The 23,146-nt window shown below is 44.2% G+C and overlaps 1 protein-coding gene across 1 annotated transcript in view; it reads right to left on the reverse strand.

Annotated features, from left to right (window-relative positions):
• The window catches only part of RBL2 (RB transcriptional corepressor like 2), a 201,350-nt gene extending 178,945 nt beyond the window's left edge, over positions 1–22,405 (reverse strand). The window contains 2 exon segments of the mRNA XM_030204318.1: positions 6,093–6,223; positions 21,963–22,405. Coding sequence (XP_030060178.1) covers positions 6,093–6,223; positions 21,963–22,124 — 293 coding nt within the window. The 5' untranslated portion in view covers positions 22,125–22,405.
• Between the last annotated feature and the right edge of the window lie 741 nt (positions 22,406–23,146).

The following is a 23,146-nucleotide window of genomic DNA, read 5'->3' on the forward strand; positions in this document are numbered from 1 at the left end:
CTTCCAGAGAAAAAAAACTTCAGTCTCTAAATAGAAAAATAACTATGAAATAAAGGGCAAAACTCGTGCCTTACAAATAACAGAACCAGAACAACACAAACACCCAAAATCACACAGAACCATGAAAAACCGAAACCACCACAGAAGTTCGGGCTCTGGACTGATCTTTTGGGACTAAAGGAAAGAAAATTATCAGGTAATTAACTAAATTTTTCATTCCATTACGTCCCAAGGATTGGTCCAGACAAATGGAATGTACAAAAACAATCCGTAGGGGGAGGGACTGTGATATCCCTGCAGTGAGATCCGTGGCCCAGAAGGAAGCATCTGCTCAAGAAGACACATGCTTAACAAAGGTATGAGAAGATGACCACATCGCTGACAAGACAGATATCTGCCATAAATTGGCATAAACTCTGCCAAAGAAGTCGCCAAAGACCTGGTAGAATGCCGCATCAGCAGCCCAATGCCTCAACCATGGCCAGCGTCTTGCCAAAAGCCAAGGTCATACCGTTAGCTGACACTCAGAGAATATCACAAAGTGTGTCTGGCAAATAGAACCAACTCACCTCTAGGTTAGGGAGAACGTCAGGAGGCGAGTCCTACAAGGACAATTGTTGAATCCACGACAAAGAAGCACTGGCTACAAAAGAAAAAATTGCTGCCTGATAATTTAATGCAGCTAGTTGAAAGGCAAATTTCAAGAAAGCCTCAAGCCTGAGGTCATGCATATCCTTTAATGCAGTGCCACTTTCAACAGGGATAGTGGTACATTTAGTAACTGCCATAATAAGGGCATCCACCTTAGGCAGAGAAAACTGCTCTAAATCAGACGGAAGGGGATATAATTTGGACAAAGCGCAAGCAACCCAGAGGTTAGAATCAGGGATCTCCCACTGAGCTGCAATAAGCTCCCTGCATAGCCTCATGAATATGGAAAGATAGAGGAGGTCTTTTAGTACCTTACATAATAGATAGAACAGGGCAAGTGGGCTGAGAAGAGTGAGAAGAAATGTTTAAAGCCCACAGGCAACTCTGCTCTCAAAACCAGCCTAGCTACAGTAGGATCATCACCCCATCTGTCTCTGAAATGTCCAAGTCAGGGCCATCTGCAGAACTAGGACAGTCAGAATACACTGATAAAATCTCCTCTGTGTCCCAAGGAGGAACATTCTCCAAATCCTGCAAAACGGAAAGTTTTCATTTCTTAGGAAGCTGCCCCTCAAAAGCAACATGAGGGGAAGAAGGAGAGGCAACTTGAGCTGACTTTAATAGAAAGGCCTGATATAATAAAAGAACAAATTCAGGCGAAAACAGCAGGGCAGAAACTTCTACTCCCGCAAAACCAACATCTCAGGACATAGCACGCGAAGAACCCGCTGACAAAATAGCTGCCGAAGCCTTGCAGAGCGCAGGAGCTGATGGTACTGAGCCCGCCAAAATCTCCATCGGAATGGGGCCTGATTGAACTCCCAGAGACAGAATACTGACGACCAAAGTGGCATATCCACAGAAGTAAAGCAAAGTGTGCAGGAACCGGTAGCCGAGAGCTTACCCAGCAGCGAGCACAAGACTTAATAGGCTCAGACAAATAAATATACTCACAGAAAACAGCCAGTCTCTTGACATCCAAGGCACTGAAGCCTCACAATCTTCCCACAGCACAAGCGCTCTCAAAAAGAAACACACTGGTTTGGTTTTTCTTTTTTTTTAGATAGAGGCAGGAGAAAAAGAGAAGGGAAAAACCGAGATAAAGAGGTAGAAAGTAGAAACGGGGGAGCAGGGAGGGGCCTAGACCACTAGGTTTACACCTGAGGCACAGGATATTCTCAACCCCAAACTCAACTGCAACCAGGACAGGAGGCCACACAGTAGTCACTACAGCACACAGAAGCTGCTATCCTGCCTGCTGGAGATAGAAAATATTGGCTTAGTTGATAAGCGCAGGAGCCTATGAGGCGAAAATCTCATTAGAGCTGTCTATCGCCACCTGCTGGCGGATAGTTGCAACCCATGTGTCTGGAGTGATCCTTGGGACATAACAGAAAGAGCAATTATCTCCAAACAAATGGTACTGGAGTACCTGCTGTGGGAACTGAAAAAGGAATGGACCCATTCTTGAGAAAACACTGTCTTGGATTTATTAGGGCTGAGTTTCAGTTTATTGAATGTCAACCATTCAGAAATAGTTTATTTAGAAGATCTTGGAAATTCTGAGTGCAAAATAGAGTCAACATAGACCAAAATTTATACATCATCAACGTACATACGAGTTTGTCTTGGGCAGACTGGATGGACCATGCAGGTCTTTTTCTGCCGTCATCTGCACTATGTTACTATGTATGTTACTATGTTACACACGAGGTCAAGAGATTGGATCAGACCGAGTAAAGAAAGCACAGGGGCCAGAATGCAGCCATGTGGTACTCCACATGTGAAATAACAGGCAGATTATAATATATTGTGCCATTGAATTAAAAATTGCCTGTACTGATAAGTATAACTATACTAACACTGTTCCTGAGAGCCCTATATCTTCAAGTCTCTGCAGTAATAGGACATGGTCTACCAAATCAAAAATAGTGGACAAGTCTAACAGAACAGATTTATCATGGTCAAGATGATACTGGATAAAAGTTGAGACTCAGACAGTAATACTGAAACAACTCTAACTGGAATCACATCTGGTGCGGGTGGAGCACATTTGGTTTTTCAAGATAGTCTGGCAGTTGGTTATATACAACGTTTTCCAAGATTTTAGACATTAAAGGAAGATTTGCAACTGGACAATAGTTAGAACAGAGAGATGAAATCTGGGGTCTTTAATATAAGCAAACTACAAGAGTGGAAGAAGCCAAACCACGGTTCTCAAGTGGATCACAAAGTATTGTCTTTAATACAAGGACATACATAGGCCTTTTCCATTTTGCAGGAATGTATCCAGAAGTGACACTAGTAATAATCATACCATAAATGACTATGACTGACTATATTTAAGTTCCCATATGCTTCACACTGGGACACCCTTTGACAGCGCCTTCTTCATTATAATCTGCTATATAGTAAGCTAAGTACTATATATCAAGCTAAGTACTATTTATCCTGCTGAACTGTGTCATATTGCAAGATTCTTGAGATTGTAGTGTATTATTTTGGAAGATGCAATGATTGAGATAAGGATGCAAATATGCATGTTTTTAATATGCACTTTTGGGCACCAAGTTATTTCTGAGCACTTTTTCACAAACAAATTTTATTTTGGACCAGTTATGTGATTGTAGTAATGTATTCTACATTAACTTTTGAGGAGTACAAAAATGCTAGACTGCCTCCTTTCCTAGCTGGACAATGTTCAAATAGATAGGGATAATCCTAAAGTGAACCCTGGATTAGGTAAGAAAGTTCAGCGTCCATTAAGCAAGGTTTCTGTCAAACCAAGGCAATCTAACTTACACATGAAAATCAAATTCCTAATCAGGTAGTGTTCACCCCATAATGATCTTGTGTTCAAAAGTGAACTTTAGAGGCAGGGCTATGATATGTCGATACACAAGGTGTACACAACTGGATGGGAATAAGTTGTCTTGCTTTCTGGGTTTCTGCAATGACATGAGAAGAAAGTGATCTTGTCCCCAGTAAATAGGGATGGGTTGATAATAAGCCATGGACAAATAAAACCATAAGAGGGAGAGGAGTAAAGCAAGGGGGAACTGGATACCGAGTATAGTCTCTGATACACTGTGCACTTAGGGTGCACACTCCCTAGGCATGTGCTACATAAACAGTTTATTTGTTAAGAGTAGTAACAATGACATTACTTTCAGTGCAATCGGGGGATCTGGAGCAGAGGGATAGCAAATAGCACATACCACAGCTTGGGTAGCAGAGATTAACATGGTACAAGCACAAGTGAAAATACACCACAGAAAGGGCCTATCTTTAAAGAGAACTAATGGTGATGTGTCTTACTGTGTATGGGAGAGGTGGGTAAGGTAAGGCGTCCACAGTAACACAAACTCAGGCCAGGGAGGGAAAAACAAAGATGCATCAAAAAATAAATTGTGTAGAATGTGCATCACATCGTCCCATTTCTATATTGAACACGGATGTTAAAATATTGGCGAAGGTGCTTGCTAATCGCCTGGCAATAGTGCTCCCTAGTTTGATCCATCCGGACCAGGTTGGGTTTGTGGCAGGGAAGCAGGCTACAGACAACGTTAGAAGAACTTTGGATTTACTTCATGCATCTCAAGTGAAGGAGGTGCCGATGGTTTTCTTGGGTCTGGATGCGGAAAAGGGCTTTGACAGGGTCCATTGGGGGTATCTTGATAGGGTTCTGAATAAATTTGGGGTGGGTCAATTTTATAGGTCTTGGATTCAGGCGTTTTATAAATCTCCTATGGCTAGTGTGAGAATCAATGGGGGGTCTCTCGAGGGCTTTTAATTTGGAGCGTGGTACTAGACAGGGATGTCCGCTGTCTCCTCTTCTTTTTGCCTTGGCAATGGAACCTTTGGCAGCAGCCATTCGAGCTAATGTGGATATTTTGGGTGTGTTGGTGGGTGGAAAGGAATTTAAGATCGCACTATTTGCAGATGATGTCCTCCTGTCCTTGACCCGGCCCCTGGTTTCTCTTCCTAACTTAATGAAGGAGATTGTGGATTATTTGGAAGTGTCTGGCTACAAGTTGAATGCGAGTAAGTCCGTAAGGATAGCGGTTCAGGTGTCACCTGGGTTGAGGGAGACGTTACAGAACTCTTTTGCATTTAAGTGGTCTACTAAGGACATAAGCTGTTTAGGGGTTCAGATCCCTTGGAATGTGTCTGAGTTATTTGCTGCTAAATTACCCGGCTCTTCAGAAGGTTATTCAGAGGGATTTGGATCGCTGGCAGTCGGCTGGTCTTTCTTGGTTCGGGCGGATTGCTGCGCTTAAAATGAATGTTCTCCCCTGCTTGGTATATTTGCTCCAAGTGCTCCCTTTGCATCTGTCGAGGGCATTTCTATCTCGCTTGCAAGATAATTTGATTCGTTTTATTTGGAATCAGAGGCGTCTGCATTTGCCATGAGCTTTTTTGTACAAGTGCAAACGGGATGGTGGGTTGGGGTGCTTAATTATTTTGTGGAGTGGTCTAGATCGGCCGTAGAATGGCTTCGGCGGGAGGACCATAAGTATCACAGCTCCGGTCCCATAGAAGAATCAAAGGAAAAGCTCTGTTCCATTTTTTTTTTTTTAACGCTGTGAGGAAAGCAGAGGTAATAAGAACTCCGGAGGCTCAGATGAGTGGGAAAGGACAGGGAAAAGCAAACCAATGTGCCTGTATCCACTGAGTGGGAAAGGACAGGGAAAAGCAAACTAATATGTCCACATCCACGGGGGTATGGGTAAAGCAGGGAAAGGGCTAACCTATGTGCCTTCAAAGTGAAGCTGCTATAGCCTCTAACACCCCGGCTAACAAATGGCAAGCCAGGAGCCACCCCCAGGCAGATTTTTGATGGAGCTCGAAGAAGCTGCAGCCACCCTGCTTGGGGAGATAGAGAATACTGAAGAGGCAGTGGAGCTGGCTGACCATGAGGCACTGTGAAAAGTTGAGTGCTCTCTATCTCCCCCTGCTGGTTGATGGACACAACCCATAAGTAATGGCTTCATCTGCTTGATGACAAGGAACTTCAATCATTATCAAAGTGCTAAGCTTTTTGCTAATAGTATTGACATGTTGTAATTCTGCCCTATATTTTTGTCGGTCATGTCATTTTAATTATGCCATATATATTTATTTTTATTTTATGCTTTGTACTTTACCTGTAGCTATCCTCAATGGGTGGCTGGCAAATTCAACTATTAAACGTCTTCCAACTGATTATTAGCATAATAAAATGATGATATATTGAAAAAGACAACATCTACAAAGGACTGTCCTTTTGCAATGTCATTACTGTTTTACTTCATAAGTTAAATAATAATCATAACTTTCTGCTATTAGACACCACCACTTTTCTTAAAATAATTCCCAAAGCTACTAAGAACCTTTTTTCTTGCTGCAAGATACATTTTTGCATTATAATATGAAGATATTTGTAAAGCAAAATAGATTACCTCTGTTCTGAGCACCTCAAAATTCTGGTTAAGGACACATAATTTCCTTCAGTTGTTCCTCTACTCACAGTTGGTACTGCCTTTCTGCAAGCCACATATAAAGCACACGCTAACCAGTGCATATCATTCCCCTGTGTAATTAGAAACATCAATGAAAAATGCTGAAGTATTTTATTAAGAGCAAAATGACTATTACAGAAGGTGGCACACACAATACAATCATCTGTAGACACATCAGAAGTATTATGAGATGGGCATATTTTCAAAGCACTTAGAAGACTTACAAAGTTACATAGAAGGGCATAATCGAAAGGGATGCCCAAGTTTTGCTGAGGACGTCCTTGCAAAACGTCCCGATGGAGAGGTGGGGAAACCCATATTATCGAAACAAGATGGACGTCCATCTTTCATTTCAATAATACGGTTGGGGACGCCCAAATCTTGACATTTAGGTCGTCCTTAGAAATGGTTGTCCCTAGACTTGGTCGTTTCTGATTTTCAGCGATAATGGAAACCAAGGACGCCCATCTCAGAAATGACCAAATGCAAGCCCTTTGGTCGTGGGAGGAGCCAGCATTCGTAGTGCACTGGTCCCCCTGACATGCCAGGACACCAACTGCAGTGGACTTCAGAAATTGCTCCCAGGTACATAGCTCCCTTACCTTGGGTGCTGAGCCCTCCAAAACCCACTACCCACAACTGTACACCACTACCATAGCCCTTACGGGTGAAAGGGGGCACCTAGAAGTGGGTACAGTGGGTTTGTGGTGGGCTTTGGAGGGCTCACATTTACTACCACAAGTGTAACAGGTAGGGGGGAAGGGGCCTGGGTCCGCCTGTCTTTAGTGCACTACACCCACTAAAACTGTGCCAGGGACCTGCATACTGCTGTGATGGACCTGAGTATGACATTTGAGGCTGGCATAGAGGCTGGCACAAAATATTTTTAAAGATTTGTTTTGAGGGTGGGAAGGGGTTAGTGACCACTGGAGGAGTAAGGGGAGGTCATCCCCGATTCTCTCTGGTGGTCATCTGGTCAGTTTGGGCACCTTTTTGTGCCTTGGTCATAAGAAAAACACGACCAGGTAAAGTTGTCCAAGTGCTCGTCAGGGACGCCCTTTTTTTTCCCCCCCATTATGGGTCGAGGACATCCATGTGTTAGGCACGCCCAAGTCCTGCCTTCTCTATGCCTCCAACACGCCCCCGTGAACTTCGGCTGTCCCTGCGACGGAAAGCAGTTGACGTCCAAAATCGGCTTTCGACTGGACGACCTCATGAGAAGGACGGCCATCTTCCGATTTGTGTCGAAAGTTGGGCGGCCTTCTCTTTCGAAAATAAGCCTGATATAATAACTTATGAAATTTTATAAGTCTATGTCCTTTGGCGGGATCCAAGATGGCGACTTGAAGGGAGTGCACTGAAGCAACTCCTGAACCCAAATATAAGTACTTTAAATTTCCTTAAACAACTTTTACCTTAAAATGCCCAAACGGAGAGGCAGGAAAAGACCAGGTCCTGTGGCAGCCGCCTCCCCCATAACTGGGACGATGGACCGCTTCGTTGTAACGGGACAGCAGATGGGATGTCAAATGTCGCTGCCGGAGGAGACGGAGAAAGGAGAAACGTCTCCCCTGCCTGAAACTAACATCTCCTTCAGCCCAGAGTTGAGAGCAGGGTTGCCAGCTGGGAAAAATTTTCCCAGCCCCAAACGAGCCGTAAACCCGCCCAAAAACCGCCCGTAGCCAATCCCCGTCTCCCGTGTCACCGAACCCCGCCCCCACGTCACCAACCCCGCCCCCGCATCACTAACCCCGCCTCTTATGGCACTAGACCCGCCCCCTACATCATCCCTGACATCAACCCCGCCCCTGAAAGGCTTCTATTGGTCCAATTTGGACCAATAGAAGCCCCAGAAAAGCTTCTATTGGACCAAATTGGACCAATAGAAGCCCCGGAAAAAAACGCCAAACTCGCACAGCGGCAACGGGAAAACCGGCCAAAAAAACGCATCCCGTGGCCGGCAAAATTTTCCTGCCGCCGCTGGTGAAAACCCGCCTAATTGGGCGGTAAAACTGCCCACCTGGCAACTTTGGTTGAGAGAACCGCCGCCTATGCTTGCAGTCATGCAGGAAGTCTTTGTACAGGGTTTCACACCCTCCTAAGTGGGGGTAGTGATCCCTGCAACAGGACCAGACCCCTGCGATCGATTGCAGAGTGCCCTGATGGGGAAGAGTAGTAGCCAGCATGGCGACGGCATTTTGGAAGAGAAAACTGCTGAGAAGGAGGAAGCTGCTTCTGTGGAACCTGAGGCTATTTCCTTATCACTGAGTAAGTCGTCTTTATTTCCTAAACCTTCAACTATCACATTGGAAACAATTTGGGATGCCCTTTTGACTTTGGAAACATCCTTGTCACAGAAAATGGTGTTGTTATCTCAGACCTCACAAATTCCTAAAGAAACCACGTTAAACATGGAGAAGCAAATTAAAAGCGTTGAAGGAAAATCAGGTTCTTACTATGATAATTTTCTTTCCTTTAGTCATAGCAGATGCAGCCATTACAGATGGGTTGTGTCCATCAACCAGCAGAGGGAGATAGAGAGCACACTTTTTTCAGTGCCTCATACCAGCTTGCTCCACTGCCTCTCCTTCAGTAATTGAAGCTTCCAAAGCAGTATAGCAAACCGCAATGGGAATAACATGAGCTTTCCTCACAGCGAACAATGGCCCTACAACAAAGGGCATTAACTCAGAATGAAACATCCTCCCGGAGGGCATAAACTCATCCTCCACTGAGACATAACTGGAGGGAATAAACTCATCCTCCAAAACATGAAACTGGAGGGAATTAAGTCATCCTCCTTTAATTGAACAAGAATCCTGAGAGAGTGCTTCAGTTTCAGCCCAAGAAGAGGAAATTCCTCTAGTGGAATGCGCCTTAAAGGCATCAGGCGGAGGCCGGCCGGCAAGCAAATAAGCTGAAAAGATAGATTCTTTAAGCCAGCGGGCAATAGTGGCTTTAGACGCTGGAGACCCTCTGCGAGGCCCTGATAGCAAAACAAACAGATGATCAGAGGTCCTGAAAGAGTTAGTAACTCGCAGATACTGCAGCAGAGTCCTGCGCACGTCCAACAGGTGCAATTGCCCAAAAGATTCTGGAAACTCCTCCTTGACAAAGGAGGGCAAGAAAATAGGTTGGTTTAGGTGAAACGCTGAAACCACCTTAGGCAAGAAGGAAGGCACGGTCCGAACCGTGACCCCGGACTCCGAAAACTGCAGAAAAGGGTCTCTACAGGACAGTGCCTGGAGCTCTGACACTTGTCTCGCCGAAGTAATGGCCACTAAAAAGACGGCCTTCAGTGTCAAATCTTTCTCTGAAGCACGCCGAAGCGGTTCAAAGGGCGCACCCTGAAGGGCTTTCAGCACTAGCCCCAGGTTCCACACTGGACAAGGTGCACGCACGGGAGGACGGAGCCGAAGCACCCCTCTAAGAAACCGTGCCACATCTGGATGAGCAGCTAAAGACACGCCTTCAACCTTGCCACGCAGGGAGGCCAACGCTGCCACTTGCACCCGCAGGGAATTATAGGCCAAGCCTTTTTGTACACCATCCTGCAAAAAGTCCAGCATCGGCGAGACAGGAGCCCGCAGGAGTGTGATCTCCTTAGAAGCACACCAGACTTCAAACTGGCGCCAAATCCTGGCATAAGCCACGGAAGTGGAACGCTTGCGGGCTTGCAGGAGAGAGTGGTAATTACTTTATTGGAATAGCCTTTGTCTCTCAATTGCGCCCTCTCAATCACCAGGCCATAAGACCAAATCGGCCGGCGTCCTCCATGGTCACCGGACCCTGTGACAACAGGTTGGGAACCAGAGGTAACTGAAGGGGATCTTCTACGTGCATCTGTAGGAGGTCCGCATACCAAGGTCTCCTGGGCCATATCCGGGGCGACGAGAACCACTTCTCTTGGATGCAGCCGAATCTGCAGGAGCACTCGCCCTATCAAGGGCCACGGAGGGAACACATACAGTAGGCCCGGAGGCCAGGGTTGAGCCAAGGCATCCAACCCCGCCGAGCGAGGATTTCTCCGTCTGCTGAAGAAGCACGGGACTTTGGCATTGGTGCTTGTCGCCATTAGATCCATCACAGGCTTGCCCCACTTGGCACATATCTGCAGGAATACTTCGTCTGCAAGTTCCCACTCCGCTGGATCGATCTGATGCCTGCTTAGATAATCGGCTTGCACGTTGCTCTGACCTGCAATGTGAGCTGCCGACAGAAACTGTAGATGCAGCTTGGCCCAGTGGCAAATTTGTTCGGCCTGCATGGCTAGAGCTCTGCACTGAGTGCCGCCTTGTCGATTTATGTAGGCCACTGCTGTCGTGTTGTCCGACATCACTCTGACAGCCAATCCTTCCAGGGTCACTTGAAAGGCCAGAAGCGCCTGAAACACCGCTTTCAACTCTAGGCGGTTGATGGGCCACTCCGACTCCTCGGGTGTCCATAGACCCTGGGCATGCTTCCCCTTGCAATGTACGCCCCAGCCTTTCAGGCTGGCATCTGTCACCACTAGGCACCAATCAGGGAGCGCCAGTGGCATTCCTCGCCGCAGCATGCTGTCTGAGAGCCACCACTCCATGCTGAGTCGGGCCGCAGGGAGCCAAGAGAGTTTGCATTGATAATCCTGAGATAATGGAGACCATCCTTGGAGTAGAGCATACTGTAGAGGTCTCAGGTGCGCTCTCGCCCAGGGCACCAGTTCCATGGTGGCCGTCATCGATCCAAGCAGCTGGACAATGTCCCAAGCTCGTGGGCGGGGCATCCTCAGGAGCAGACGGACCTGGTTCTGAAGCTTGCACCGCCTTTGCTCGGGTAGGTACACATACCCCGAGGCTGTGTCGAACCTGGCCCCCAAATATTCTAGAGACTGCGAGGGGGTCAGGTGACTTTTGGCCAAATTGATGACCCAGCCCAGAGATTGAAGTACTGAAACCACTCTGGCTGTGACATGCTGACTCTCTGCAGCAGAGTTTGCTCGAATGAGCCAGTCGTCCAGGTACGGGTGAACCCGAATACCCTCTCGCCTTAGAAAGGCAGCTACTACCACCACAACCTTCGAAAAGGTGCGGGGAGCTGTGGCGAGGCCAAAAGGCAAGGCCCTGTACTGGAAATGCTTTCCCATCACCGCAAACCTCAGAAACGTCTGGTGCGGGGGCCAAATTGGAATGTGCAAGTAAGCTTCTTTCAGGTCCAGAGACGTGAGAAACTCCCCTGGCTGTACCGCCTCAATGACGGAGCGCAGGGTTTCCATGTGAAAATGCCGCACTCTTAGGGACTTGTTTAATTCTTTTAAGTACAGAATAGGGCGAAAAGACCCTCCTTTTCGCGGCACCACAAAGTAGATGGAGTAGTGGCCGCAGCCGTGTTTGGCGGGAGGTACCGGGGACTCGGTCCCTATCTGAATCAGACCTTGTGAAGTCTCCTCTACCGCCGCCCGTTTGGCGGCAGAACCACATCGGGACTCCACAAACACGTCTCTTACAGGGGCGTGGAATTCTATTCTGTAACCGTCTCTGATCAGGTCCAAGACCCACTGATCTGAGGAAATGTTGGCCCACTCCTCGGCAAAGAGGGAAAGACATCCTCCGATGACAGGACTCAAGGAGAGGGCCGGCGCACCATCATTGAGAGGGTCGCCCCTGAACTCCAGGCTTTGAGCCAGCAGCTGCGGAACGTTTGTCCGAGCGAAAGGAGTTCCTCTGCTGAAAACGGGCACGAGAAGTGAACCCAGCAGAACGCCCCGGGCAGTACCTTCGAGCTTCACGGAAGCGAGGTCTGTAAGAGGAGTGGACCGCCGCACCCTTAGAGGAAGGCCGAGGCCTATCTTCGGGCAAACGCTGGTGTTTAGCCTCACCCAGGCCCTTCACAATTTTCTCCAACTCCTCACCAAACAGGAGAAGGCCTTGAAAGGGCAACTTCACCAACCTTTGCTTAGAGGCCATGTCCGCCGCCCAATGCCATAGCCAAAGAAGACGGCGAGCCACCACTGCTACTGCCATGTGTTTAGCCGAAGCTCTGACAATATCATAAAGGGCGTCAGCAAGAAAGGACAAGGCCAACTCCATCCGCGGAGCCACATCTGAAAAGGGCTCCGCTCCATCACTGGGCTGTTCCACTGCCTGTTGCAACCAAGCCAGGCAGGCTCTAGCAGCATAACAACTGCATGCAGACGCCCGAATAGTGAGACCTGCAAGTTCAAATGACCGTTTAAGTGCTGATTCCAGTCTACGGTCTTGAATATCCTTCAGGGCAACACCTCCTTCAACAGGGAGGGTAGTTCTCTTTGTCACAGCTGTGACTAGGGCATCCACTTTAGGCATAGCAAAGCGAGCCATATGCTCCTCACTCAGAGGGTATAATTGCCCCATAGCCCTGGAAACTTTCAACGGTCCCTCGGGGTCAGCCCATTGAGCCGAAATAAGCTCTTGTATGGAGTCATGCAAAGGAAAGGCTCGAGCAGACTTTTTGGTACTAGCCATCCTAGGATTCACAGAGGAGGCTGAGCCACTGTCAGGGTCCTCAATAGAGAGAGCCTGCAGGGTATCAGAAATAAGCGCTGGCAGCTCATCACGGTGGAAAATCCTCACCGCGGAGGGATCGTCTAGATCCTGAGTCACTTCTGCACCAGACTCTGGCTCCTCAGACCATGAAGGCCTGCCAGAGTCCTCCGAATCCTCACAGCCCGACCATGGGGGGGGGGGGGGGGGGGGGGGGGGGGGGGAGGGGGGGAATGGAGGTGCAGCACTCTCTGAAGGGGAATGAGCCCTTCTGCGCTTCATATTCTTTACTTTTTGTCTATTAGATTGTAAGCTCTTTGAGCAGGGACTGTCTTTCTTCTGTGTTTGTACAGCGCTGCGTACACTTTGTAGCGCTCTAGAAATGTTAAATAGTAGTAGTAGTAGTAGTATATTCTGCCAATTATCAGGGAATAACGCCTCAGAGGGCATACCCAGGCTAGAATCCACCGGGGGGGCATTAGAAGAGGCCCCTGCAGGGCTTTGTGGGAGAGCTCTTTTAAGCATGTATGCTTTATGCATTAATAAGACAAAATCAGGGGAGAAAAACTTACCCTGGGCACCCGGATCTCTGCCGAGGCTAGTAGCTCTCATATCAGCCTCACTCCGAGGCCTCCCCCCAGGCTCAGGACTCTCCGTCTCAGCGGAGGTCGTGCCATGTGTTAAATTCAAAATGGCGTCTGCTGCCAGCTCAAAGCGCGAAGAATCGTCGCTCGCTATGCTCGGGCCGGCTCTAACGTCTGTACAGCACGATTTACAGAGCCCCACTGCTGATCTATGCTTGCCACACTTGGAACAGCGCTTTACATTCTCTGCAGCCATCGCCGAAAACGACGGTAAAATTCAAAATGGCGGTTCGCGCCAAAATGCCCCGATCGCGGGCCCACCCCGGAGGAGTCAGAAAACATTCTTACCTCACTGGACCGAGTATCACAGCTCCGGTCCCACAGAAAAAGGCAAGGAAAAACCTCTGTTCCTTTTTTTTTTTTTTTTTTTTTTTTAACGCTGTGAGGAAAGCAGAGGTAAATGGAACTCCGGAGGCTCAGGTGAGTGGGAAAGGCAGGGAAAGGGCGAACCTATGTGCCTGCATCCACTGTTGGTGGGGAAGGACAGGGAAAGCTAAGCAATGTGTCCACATCCACGGAGGTATGGGTAAGGCAGGGAAAGGGTGAACCTATGTGCCTTTAAAGTGAAGCTGCTATAGCCTCCAACACCCCGGCTAACAACTGGCAAGCCAGGAGCCACCTCCAGGCAGATTTTTGATGGAGCTCGTAGATGCTACAACCACTCTGCTAGGGGAGATAGAGATTACTGAAGGAGAGGCAGTGGAGCAAGCTGGTATGAGACACTGAAAAAAGTGTGCTCTCTATCTCCCTCTGCTGGTTGATGGACACAACCCATCTGTAATGGCTGCATCTGCTTGATGACAAGGAAACTAAAGATATAGAGTCACTGCAAATGGTTCAAGCAAATATCATAAAGGAAAATATCTGGCTACAAAGAAAAATTGAGAACTTGGAAAATCAGCAGAGATCAAAAACTTTGCGGGTTATACATTTTCCAAAACAAGAAATGGTTGCACCGTTACTGACATTTAAAAAGTACATGTTTGAAATTTTAAAAGTTTCAGAACAAGCTTGCCCTCCAATTTTGAATATCTATTACCTACAACCATATAAAAAATTAAGCAAAGATGGACAACCTGATTCTAAAGGGAATAAATTGATATTTGAGACTTTGAATCTTTCACAAGTGATAGAAGGAGAAGATGAGGGACTAGAACTAGCAACTTTAATTGTCACATTTGTATTACAGCCAGACAGGGACTGGATATTTTTCAGGCATAGAAAATAAATGTTTCTTAATTCTCAAATAAGAATATATTCAGATGTAACCAAAGTAACACAAAAGAGGCATCAAACTTTTCTTAAATTGCATCCTATTGTGTTGCAATTGGATTATTTTGGTTGAATTATCCTTGTAAATGTGTGGTGAAACTGAACTCAGTGAAATATATTTTCTTCGACCCATTACACCTGAAAACTTTCTTAGATTCTAAGAAAGTAGTCACTCCATCTTTGAGCTCAGAAACGGGAATTACAACTACACCTCAATTGAAATAATATAATCCTGTAAATCTCCCTTCTTAGTCTCCGATAGAGAATTGAAAATAAGAATATAATTTTTTCTTTGTGTATTGTATTTGGTTTCTCTCTCCAACTTGTGGACTAATATAAGATGATTATAAATAGTTTTCATTATAAGATAATATTTTTTTTTTATCCAAGATGGCGACGTCGTGAATTCAGTCACCAGATGCGCTACAACCTACCTCCGTTAGACGCTGAGGAAGGTGTTTTGCCGGTCGACTGCGATGGGCAAACGAAGAGGCAGAGTCAGGGAGGTTCCCTCTACCCCTAGCGAAACCCCCCAACTTCAGCAAGCAACGCTGGTATGGAATCGCGTCGGGTCCCGAGATGGTGTCAACTCCTGCTGCCGGAGCTGGCGCGTTGACGCTAGCCAACAGTATAGACGGGGCTTCCTTGAGCCCCGTCGAACGTGCGGCTCCCCCGCAACCCGGACGAGGAAGTACTCCATCAAGTCCTGCCACACTACTCCCAGGAGGAGAACGGAGTGAACGGAGAGGGAACTTGCTGGAGACAGAAGGAAAACTGGATGCTAACAACCTGGGTGAACCAGCTTTTAATTCCAGCCCTGTAGTAAGATCTAAAACAGTGAGTACCTTGGACCAGGTTGTTAAAGCTCCCCTCCCGGATTTTCTAATGGGACAAACGGAAAAAACAGCTGTAGTGACTTTAGAGTCACTGTGGGACTTAACTTCCAACATGCACTCCTCACTACAAACTTTGGTTAAAAACAATACTGAGACAATTAAGATTTTGGCTGAGACTGCGTTGGCACAATTGCAAACTAATGATCTCCATACCATTGAAGTTAAAGCTCTGACTGAAAGAACTGAGAAAGTTGAGCTTATGGGACAAGCTTTTCTAAAGGATAAGAACTTTACTTCAAGGCGATTGGAGTATTTAGAAAACCACTCTAAAAGATTGAACTTACGTTTCATAAATTTTCCCAAATCACCGCTTGTTACTCCATTGCAAATGGTTAGGAAATACTTGATTGAGATATTAGGTATGTCTGAGAACTCATTGCCTCCAATAACTCGGGCTTTTTATTTGCAAACAAACACTAAAGATGTAAAGGAAAATTCGCAAGCCCAGAAGGAGGAGGCAATGAATCTCACTACTTTTCTTGAATCGTCACTTGAGGTGATAACTCAAAGAACAACCTTGTTAACTACCTTTGCACTGGAATTAGATAGAGACGCAGTGCTCAGACTCTCTCTTAGACATCTAGATTCTTTATTTTTGGGTTCAAAGATACGGGTGTACCCGGATTTATCTAGGGATACACAAAAGAGACGCAAGATATTTTTAACCTTGCGCCCTAGGGTGCTTGCAATAGGTGCTAATTTCCTGTTAATATTTCCTTGTATATGTAGAGTATTGCACCAGTCTAAATCTTACCAATTCTTTGAACCCAGTCAGTTGGAGGATTTCCTGATAAGTAGAGAGGAGGTTAATGTGGTAATATAGTCACATATGTAATACTGTATGACAGATTAGAGTGACCACTTGGGACAAGATGTTTTCTTTAATTAGTTTTACCTCTGTTTGATTTCTTTTTCTTGGATCGTTTCTTTAATAGTATTGTGGACGATAGAAATGAAACCTTAGATTTGAATTTATCTTTTATTCTTTATTGTATTACTTATTTGTGTAAACACTCATAAGAGTTATTATGATTGTTAAAAATTAATAAAGAGAAATAAAAAAAAAAAAGATAATATTTTTTTTCTTCTAATATAAGATATGTGTATAATATTCTTATCTGTACAAGATTTGTTCTTGGTATTGTTAATAAGAAATATAAATAAAGAATTTGAAAAAATAAGTCTAAGTCCTTTGAAAATGAGCCCCTATATAGTAACCTATGGAACTCTAAGTCTAAGGGCTTTGAAAAGGAGCCCTAAGGTGTCTGGGTCACTCTGTAAGTTTTACTTCCAGGGCTAGATTGAACCACATGAACATGAAAATGTTGATATTTAAGCAAATAATGGATTAACAGACAAGCCAATCACATCAAGCTTGGATTTTAAATTGAAAATCATAGCACTAGAGGTAGAAGAATTTATATCCATGGTACAAGAAAAAATAAATAAAAATTCATAGACCAGCTTGAGGTTCAGTAACAATGAGTTTACACATTGGCTGAATGAAATACGTGCCAAGAAAATCTGAATTATAGAAGGTCGAGAAAACTACCTTTCGGCATACCAGAAAGAGCTCTTGGTTCCAATCCAGTAAAGTTTTCTCTCAATGGCCACTAGATACATTATATTTGAACTGTAAAAATAAATATACAATCCAGCTATAGAGTTGATCTTGGTTTAAATTCCTGAACCAATTTGTCAGTCTGGTAAAGGTTAGTGACACAGCATTTAGAGCACCAGGAAGGGAGGAATTTGATTTAGACAAATTTTTTATTCATCCTTCTATGATTCAAGTTATTAACCGCCCCTCCCCTTTTACAAAGCCATGCTAGCGGCTGCGGCAATGCCAACACAGCCCATTCAAGGTGAATGGGTTGTGTTGGCATTGCCATGCAGCTTTGTAAAAGGGAGGGGGGGGGGGTAAGCTTTGGAATGGTCTTCCTTTGTACATAAAACAAATTTCTTCCTACTTGAGTTTTCATCATGCTTTGCCAAATTTTTTATTTTGCAAAGCATTATACTAATAGAAAAAAAACAATACTCATATGTGAATCCATCTTAATTTTGTAATTACTGGTAAATTTACCAATTTTAACTAAGAACTCTGTCACTTAGATCCAGCAGCAGTTAAAATTAAATGCAATGAAAATTTACGACAGAATAACCAGATATTATTCTTCACTCTTACAAGGCTAGAGCAAGATGAGGTTGCCAAAGAACCATATACATATGATTTGTAAAATGTGTATATCCTAAAGAAAACAAAAAGGGATAAAAGGTTAACAGATGCTTAGTGTGTTAAAGATATACATAATACACAAGAGCATCAGAAGAAAACTTTTCAGTAGAAAATACATTCTTCAGAGGTCAATGGCATAGCCAACCCCCAAATTTTGGGTGGGCCTACTGCCAAAATAAGTGGGCACAATATCCTCTCTGCCATTCTCTCCCCCCCCCCTCAATGTTCCCACCCTAACTCATAAGAACATAAGAATTGCCATACTAGGACAGACTGAAGGCCCATCAAACTCAATATCCTGTTTCCAACAGTGGCCAATCCAGGTCACAAGTACCTAGCAAGATCAGTTATCCTAGAAATAAGCATTGGATTTTCACAAGTCCACCTTAATAATGGCTTATGGGCTTTTCTTTTAGGAAATTATCCAAACTTTTTTTAAAACCCTAACTACTTTTACCACATTCTCTGGCAACAAATTCCAGAATGTAGTTATACCTTGACTGAAGGAACATATCACTTTTAAAGTATGCACCTTAGTCCACAAAGAGGCATATTTTCAAAGCACTTTGGGAGGCTAAGTTCCATAGGTTTCTATGGAACTTTGGGAGGCTAAGTGCTTTGAAAATATGCCTCAAAATCATCCACGGTGAAGCCCCTGCTTACATGTCTGATTTAATAGACCTGCCACCCAGAAACGCTAAAAGATCATCCCGAACTCTCCTCAATCTCCACTTCCCTAAGTGCAAAGGCATAAAATACAAAGTACTGCATGCATCAACCTTCTCTTATATGAGCACGCAATTCTGGAATACACTACCACGCAACCTGAAAACGATCTACGAACTAACCGACTTCCGCAAACTAATGAAGATTCATCTTTTTGAGAAAATTTATTGCAAGGATCAAAACACATGAAGTCCATACACACTAATAGAAATGCATCAGTACACTCTCTTCTGAGTTCTCTTCCCCCGTATTTTCACCACACTTAAAACTCTACCCTCTTGCTATTGTTTTATCGCCCTATCAATTCCCCATTGTTACATTCTATTGTTCTATTCCCCAAATGATATTTTGACTCTGACTTTGTCTTCCCATAACTCTTCACAATGTAACCCACAATCGTAATGCAACAAATTGTATTTCCATCATTCACAATATATTGTAAGCCACACTGAGCCCACAAATAGGTGGGAAAATGTGGGATACAAATGCAATAAATAAATAAATAAGAAATATTTTTTACTGGTTTGTTCTCAATTTATTACTTAGTCGCTTCATTGTGTGCCCCCTAGTCCTAGTACTTTTGGAAAGAGTAAACAAGCAATTCACCTCTACTCATTCTATTCCACTAAGTATTTTACCTTTATCATATCTCCCCCTCAGCAGTCTCTTCTCCAAAATGAAGAGCCCTAGCCGCTTTAGCCTTTCCTCATAGGGAAGTCATTCCATCCCCTTTATTATTATTATATTATTATTTGTTACATTTGTATCCCACATTTTCCCACCTTTGGCAGGTTCAATGTGGCTTACATATAACCTCATTTTCGTCGCCCTTTTCTAATTCTGTCTTGAGTGTGACCCGAGAACTGGGTTGTGAAGCAAGACTAGCCTATATCACTCTCAGTGGAAAGTGCAATCTTGTTTTTGTCACATGCATAAAAAAATAGTATCAAAATGCCAGAAAGACCATAGACAACTACATTTCTAACATTTGGATTAAAAGTCCTTTATTTGGTTGAACAGCCATGTCCCTCATGCAGCAGGACTACTTGTACTGTCTCTGAGCTCAAATTTTCCTCTATCTTTTATACTGTCCTAATTTACTGTGGGAAGTTTTTGCACAAGTGTGTTTGTGAATATTGTTTGATATTAGAGATTTTTTTTAAATATCTCTTTGAAAAGGAATATTGGGGCTTTGTTACCCTAAGTTATTATAAATATATAAAATTTTGAGAAAGATGAATGCTCTTATTCAGTACATATTTTTGAGCTGCAACAAATATGCATCCATTTTAATACATTTTACTTGTATTTTTATTAACTTTGCGGTTGATATTCAAAGTGATTTAACTAGCAAGAAATGGTTCCTGGCTGGTTAAATTGCTTGAACGGGCTAATATTCAGCAGCACATAACCGGTTAGTGCCACTTAATATCATCACAGACCATTAAGTAAACACCAGCTATTTTCTGGACAGTCTGAGGGCAGAGCTGGCACTTATGTGGTTAAGTGCTGATATTCAGTCCTTAACCACCTAAGTTAAGTGGCCATATTGGACTGCATAAAAGTCTGTCCTGTCTTTAAGTGGTGATGCTTAGGCAGTTAAGTGCTGAATATTGCACTTAACCATGTTAAGAGATAGTTGGCCACATAAACTTGGATATTCAATGCCGGTGCCCAAACATAGCCTAGCACTGAATATCCGGTATTAATGGCGGCCAGCGACTAAAAAAAAATACTCACTGCAGCCTGCTGAATATCAACCCCTTTATATCTACAATATATCTCAAGGCAACAGTGCTAAGTTAGCCAAGCTTTCTGGACCCAAAACATAAAAGAAACTGTATTATGTTTTACAATATAAGATCTCACTCACACTGCCATCCACACCAGACTTATACCCTGATCACATATGTAACTCCCACAAAGAACTTTGGAGTATACCAACTATGTGGGTTTAATTTACCTATCCCTGGAAGCCTCCCACTTACCTGAAGCATTCTTTGGCTGCCTTTAATTTAAAGGTTTGTGTGCAGGAGGATCACAGAAGATTTGTGTGACTCTGCAATTCCCAGTGTTTCTCTGTGGTTTTTTTTTATCACAGGGATAAGAACAGTGGCTTTATATTGCACTGGAGGTTTTTTCTTTCTTCACTTGAGAACTTGTTTGATACAAAGATCAGCAATGTTCAATATCTGCTATAATTATTAAGAACTGGGTTTTGTGTGCCCTTGTGTTTTTTTAGGGCTCACTGACAGATCTTTACTGAGATTGTGCTCTAATGATACACAGAGACTGAAGAAACTGCAATTTAGGGTTTATGTTCAATGTTCTTTGTGGGATTTACATATGTGATCAGGGTATAAGTCTGGTGTGGATGGCAGTGTGAGTGCGTTGCAGGGATACTAGTTGGTAATTCTTTTAATGCACTGGTTTGTTTTCACTAATAAAGATTTTGTAATTTATATAGAACAGAAGTACTGTTTGTTGTTAATGTTTTAGGTACCTCCTATTATATATATATATATATATATATATATATATATATATATATTGGAGCCAACTCTGTGGGTGCTTGAGCACTCCCAATATTGAGAAAATTCTTTGTATGTGTCCAGGGAGGGGTTATTTTCATTGGGCTTAGCACCCCCAATAATTTTGAAAAGTTGGCTCCTGTGTGTGTGTGTGTGTATATATATATATATATATATATATATATATATATATATATATATATATATACACATACATACATACATACATACACACACACACACCCTATTGGGATTACAATATAAGAGAGAATCCCTTTAGCAAGTTGGCAATAGCATGGTACAAAACCTGTCATGTTTAGACCAGCATGAATCTACTGTAAAGCATGACAACTACCACAGACTAACGATATCCGTGTTGACAGATTCCTTACAGAAATGTAACTGCTCTACTTAATAAAAATATATGCTGTATTTTTTAAAAGGGAATAGAAGGATCAGCTTGCAATTTAATAAGACATTTTATCAGTAAGGATTTTTTTTTTATACTGAAAGCTTCCCAGAGAAAGATCAGTTAATCGCTCCCTAACGCTACAGATATGTTAACCCACTTTCATTATTACTACATCACCACATTTTCGCACAAACAAAATCACCTAAAACCAACCGCTGGGTGCAGTTAGGTATAATCATCTGTTCAAAGCCAGAGAATAAGTAGCTGTATCCTATGGAAAGTGTGTTTCTGTCACTCCCGAGTGCAGATCTTCTGATGTGTTTGGCGGTCCCCATAGCAGCACCTCTTCCTCTCTATCCGCTCTTCGATTCCTGACAGCATTCTGTTTACTCCATCGACCCTGCACCCCAATCCAGGCAAAACTGGGTACCCAGACCAGAAAGCCTGTTCCTGCACACATCACTTTACGACCAACAGGATGTATACAAACATTAACAGCGACAATCCCCTAACCCCTCCGACACACACGAGAAAACAAGTCACATCAGGCAGCAGAACAGGTATGAAAGGTAGGTCTCGGTCGTCGTCCTCACCTCCAAAGTGTAATTCTTGCTCATGTTCTCGTAGCTTTCCCACGCTTCGCCCTGGGCCCGTTCGTCCATATTCAGGTTGCTGCAGAGCTCCTCAAAGCGCTCCCAAGTCTTCTGTCGACCTGTGCCTTCCTCCTCCTCCTCCTCTTCCTCCTCTCTTGTCATGCTAGTAACCACTACTGCAGCCGTAAAAAAACAAACAAACAAAAAAAAATCCCTCACCCCCCCCAACTCCCGGGGGTTCACAATCTGTTCCCAGCTGACAGCACAGTCCACTCGCTTTCAGGCCCGGCTGAGTTACCTGACAGGCGAGGCTCCCGGAGCCATTTTTAAATTGCCTGCGTCTGACAGGTAAGAGCGCCGCTAGTCACAGCCGCACTTACGGTAGCCTTCTGGCGTAAATGCCACGCTTTGTGACGCAGTTAAGCAAAGGAACCAGCGCGCTGTGGTTTTACAAATACAAATAATCCCTCTCACGCCCACGGCTCATGCGTTTAGTCCCGCCTTCCAAGCCCACTGGAGGGTAGAGCTATCAGTCACAAGGCCTGTCCACACTTCCGTTCTGCTCTGCCTGCTGGGTGCTGCCTGAGGTAGTTGAGTACGTACGTCGCTGAAGAGCGAAAAGTGATATGGTTAGTTCCTGCCTTCAGATTCACCGCGGTTAATGGGGCATCCGTTGGGGCCTGTGCTTCACACTGTGATGTATGCTAATTTGGTTTTATTGCACGGCTCTAGCTTCAATCCTCTTTTTTTTTTTTTTTTTCTCCCTAAGACAGTTATCAAGTGACAGGCAGTCACTTTTGTGGTTATTAGTCTACACCTTGCACGTTATATAGCTGAGCAACGTTTATAGACCCCCGTCCCAGAACTTGACAATTACTTTAATAAACCCACCGCAGTCGGATCGTGTAAAAATTGACCGTCAAAGCTTTACTGTTTGTTTCAGAAATTGTGGCAGGGGCTGACCGTAGGCAAATCAACATAAAAAAAAACAAAATCTGAAACACTATCAATTTGTAAATTAAGAAAAAACACATACAGTGGCAGCTGAAAAATTCTCTCTTAACTGACTGATAAGTGAACGGGCAGACTTTAAACGCTACAGTACCACTTTAAAAAAATCAACTTATCTTTTTACCTCATGAAGACAAACTGCTTTTGGTACTGTGAAATAACACAAACGTCGA

The sequence above is a fragment of the Microcaecilia unicolor genome, chromosome 5, assembly GCF_901765095.1.
Source record: "Microcaecilia unicolor chromosome 5, aMicUni1.1, whole genome shotgun sequence".
Classification (NCBI taxonomy): Eukaryota; Metazoa; Chordata; class Amphibia; order Gymnophiona; family Siphonopidae; genus Microcaecilia; species Microcaecilia unicolor.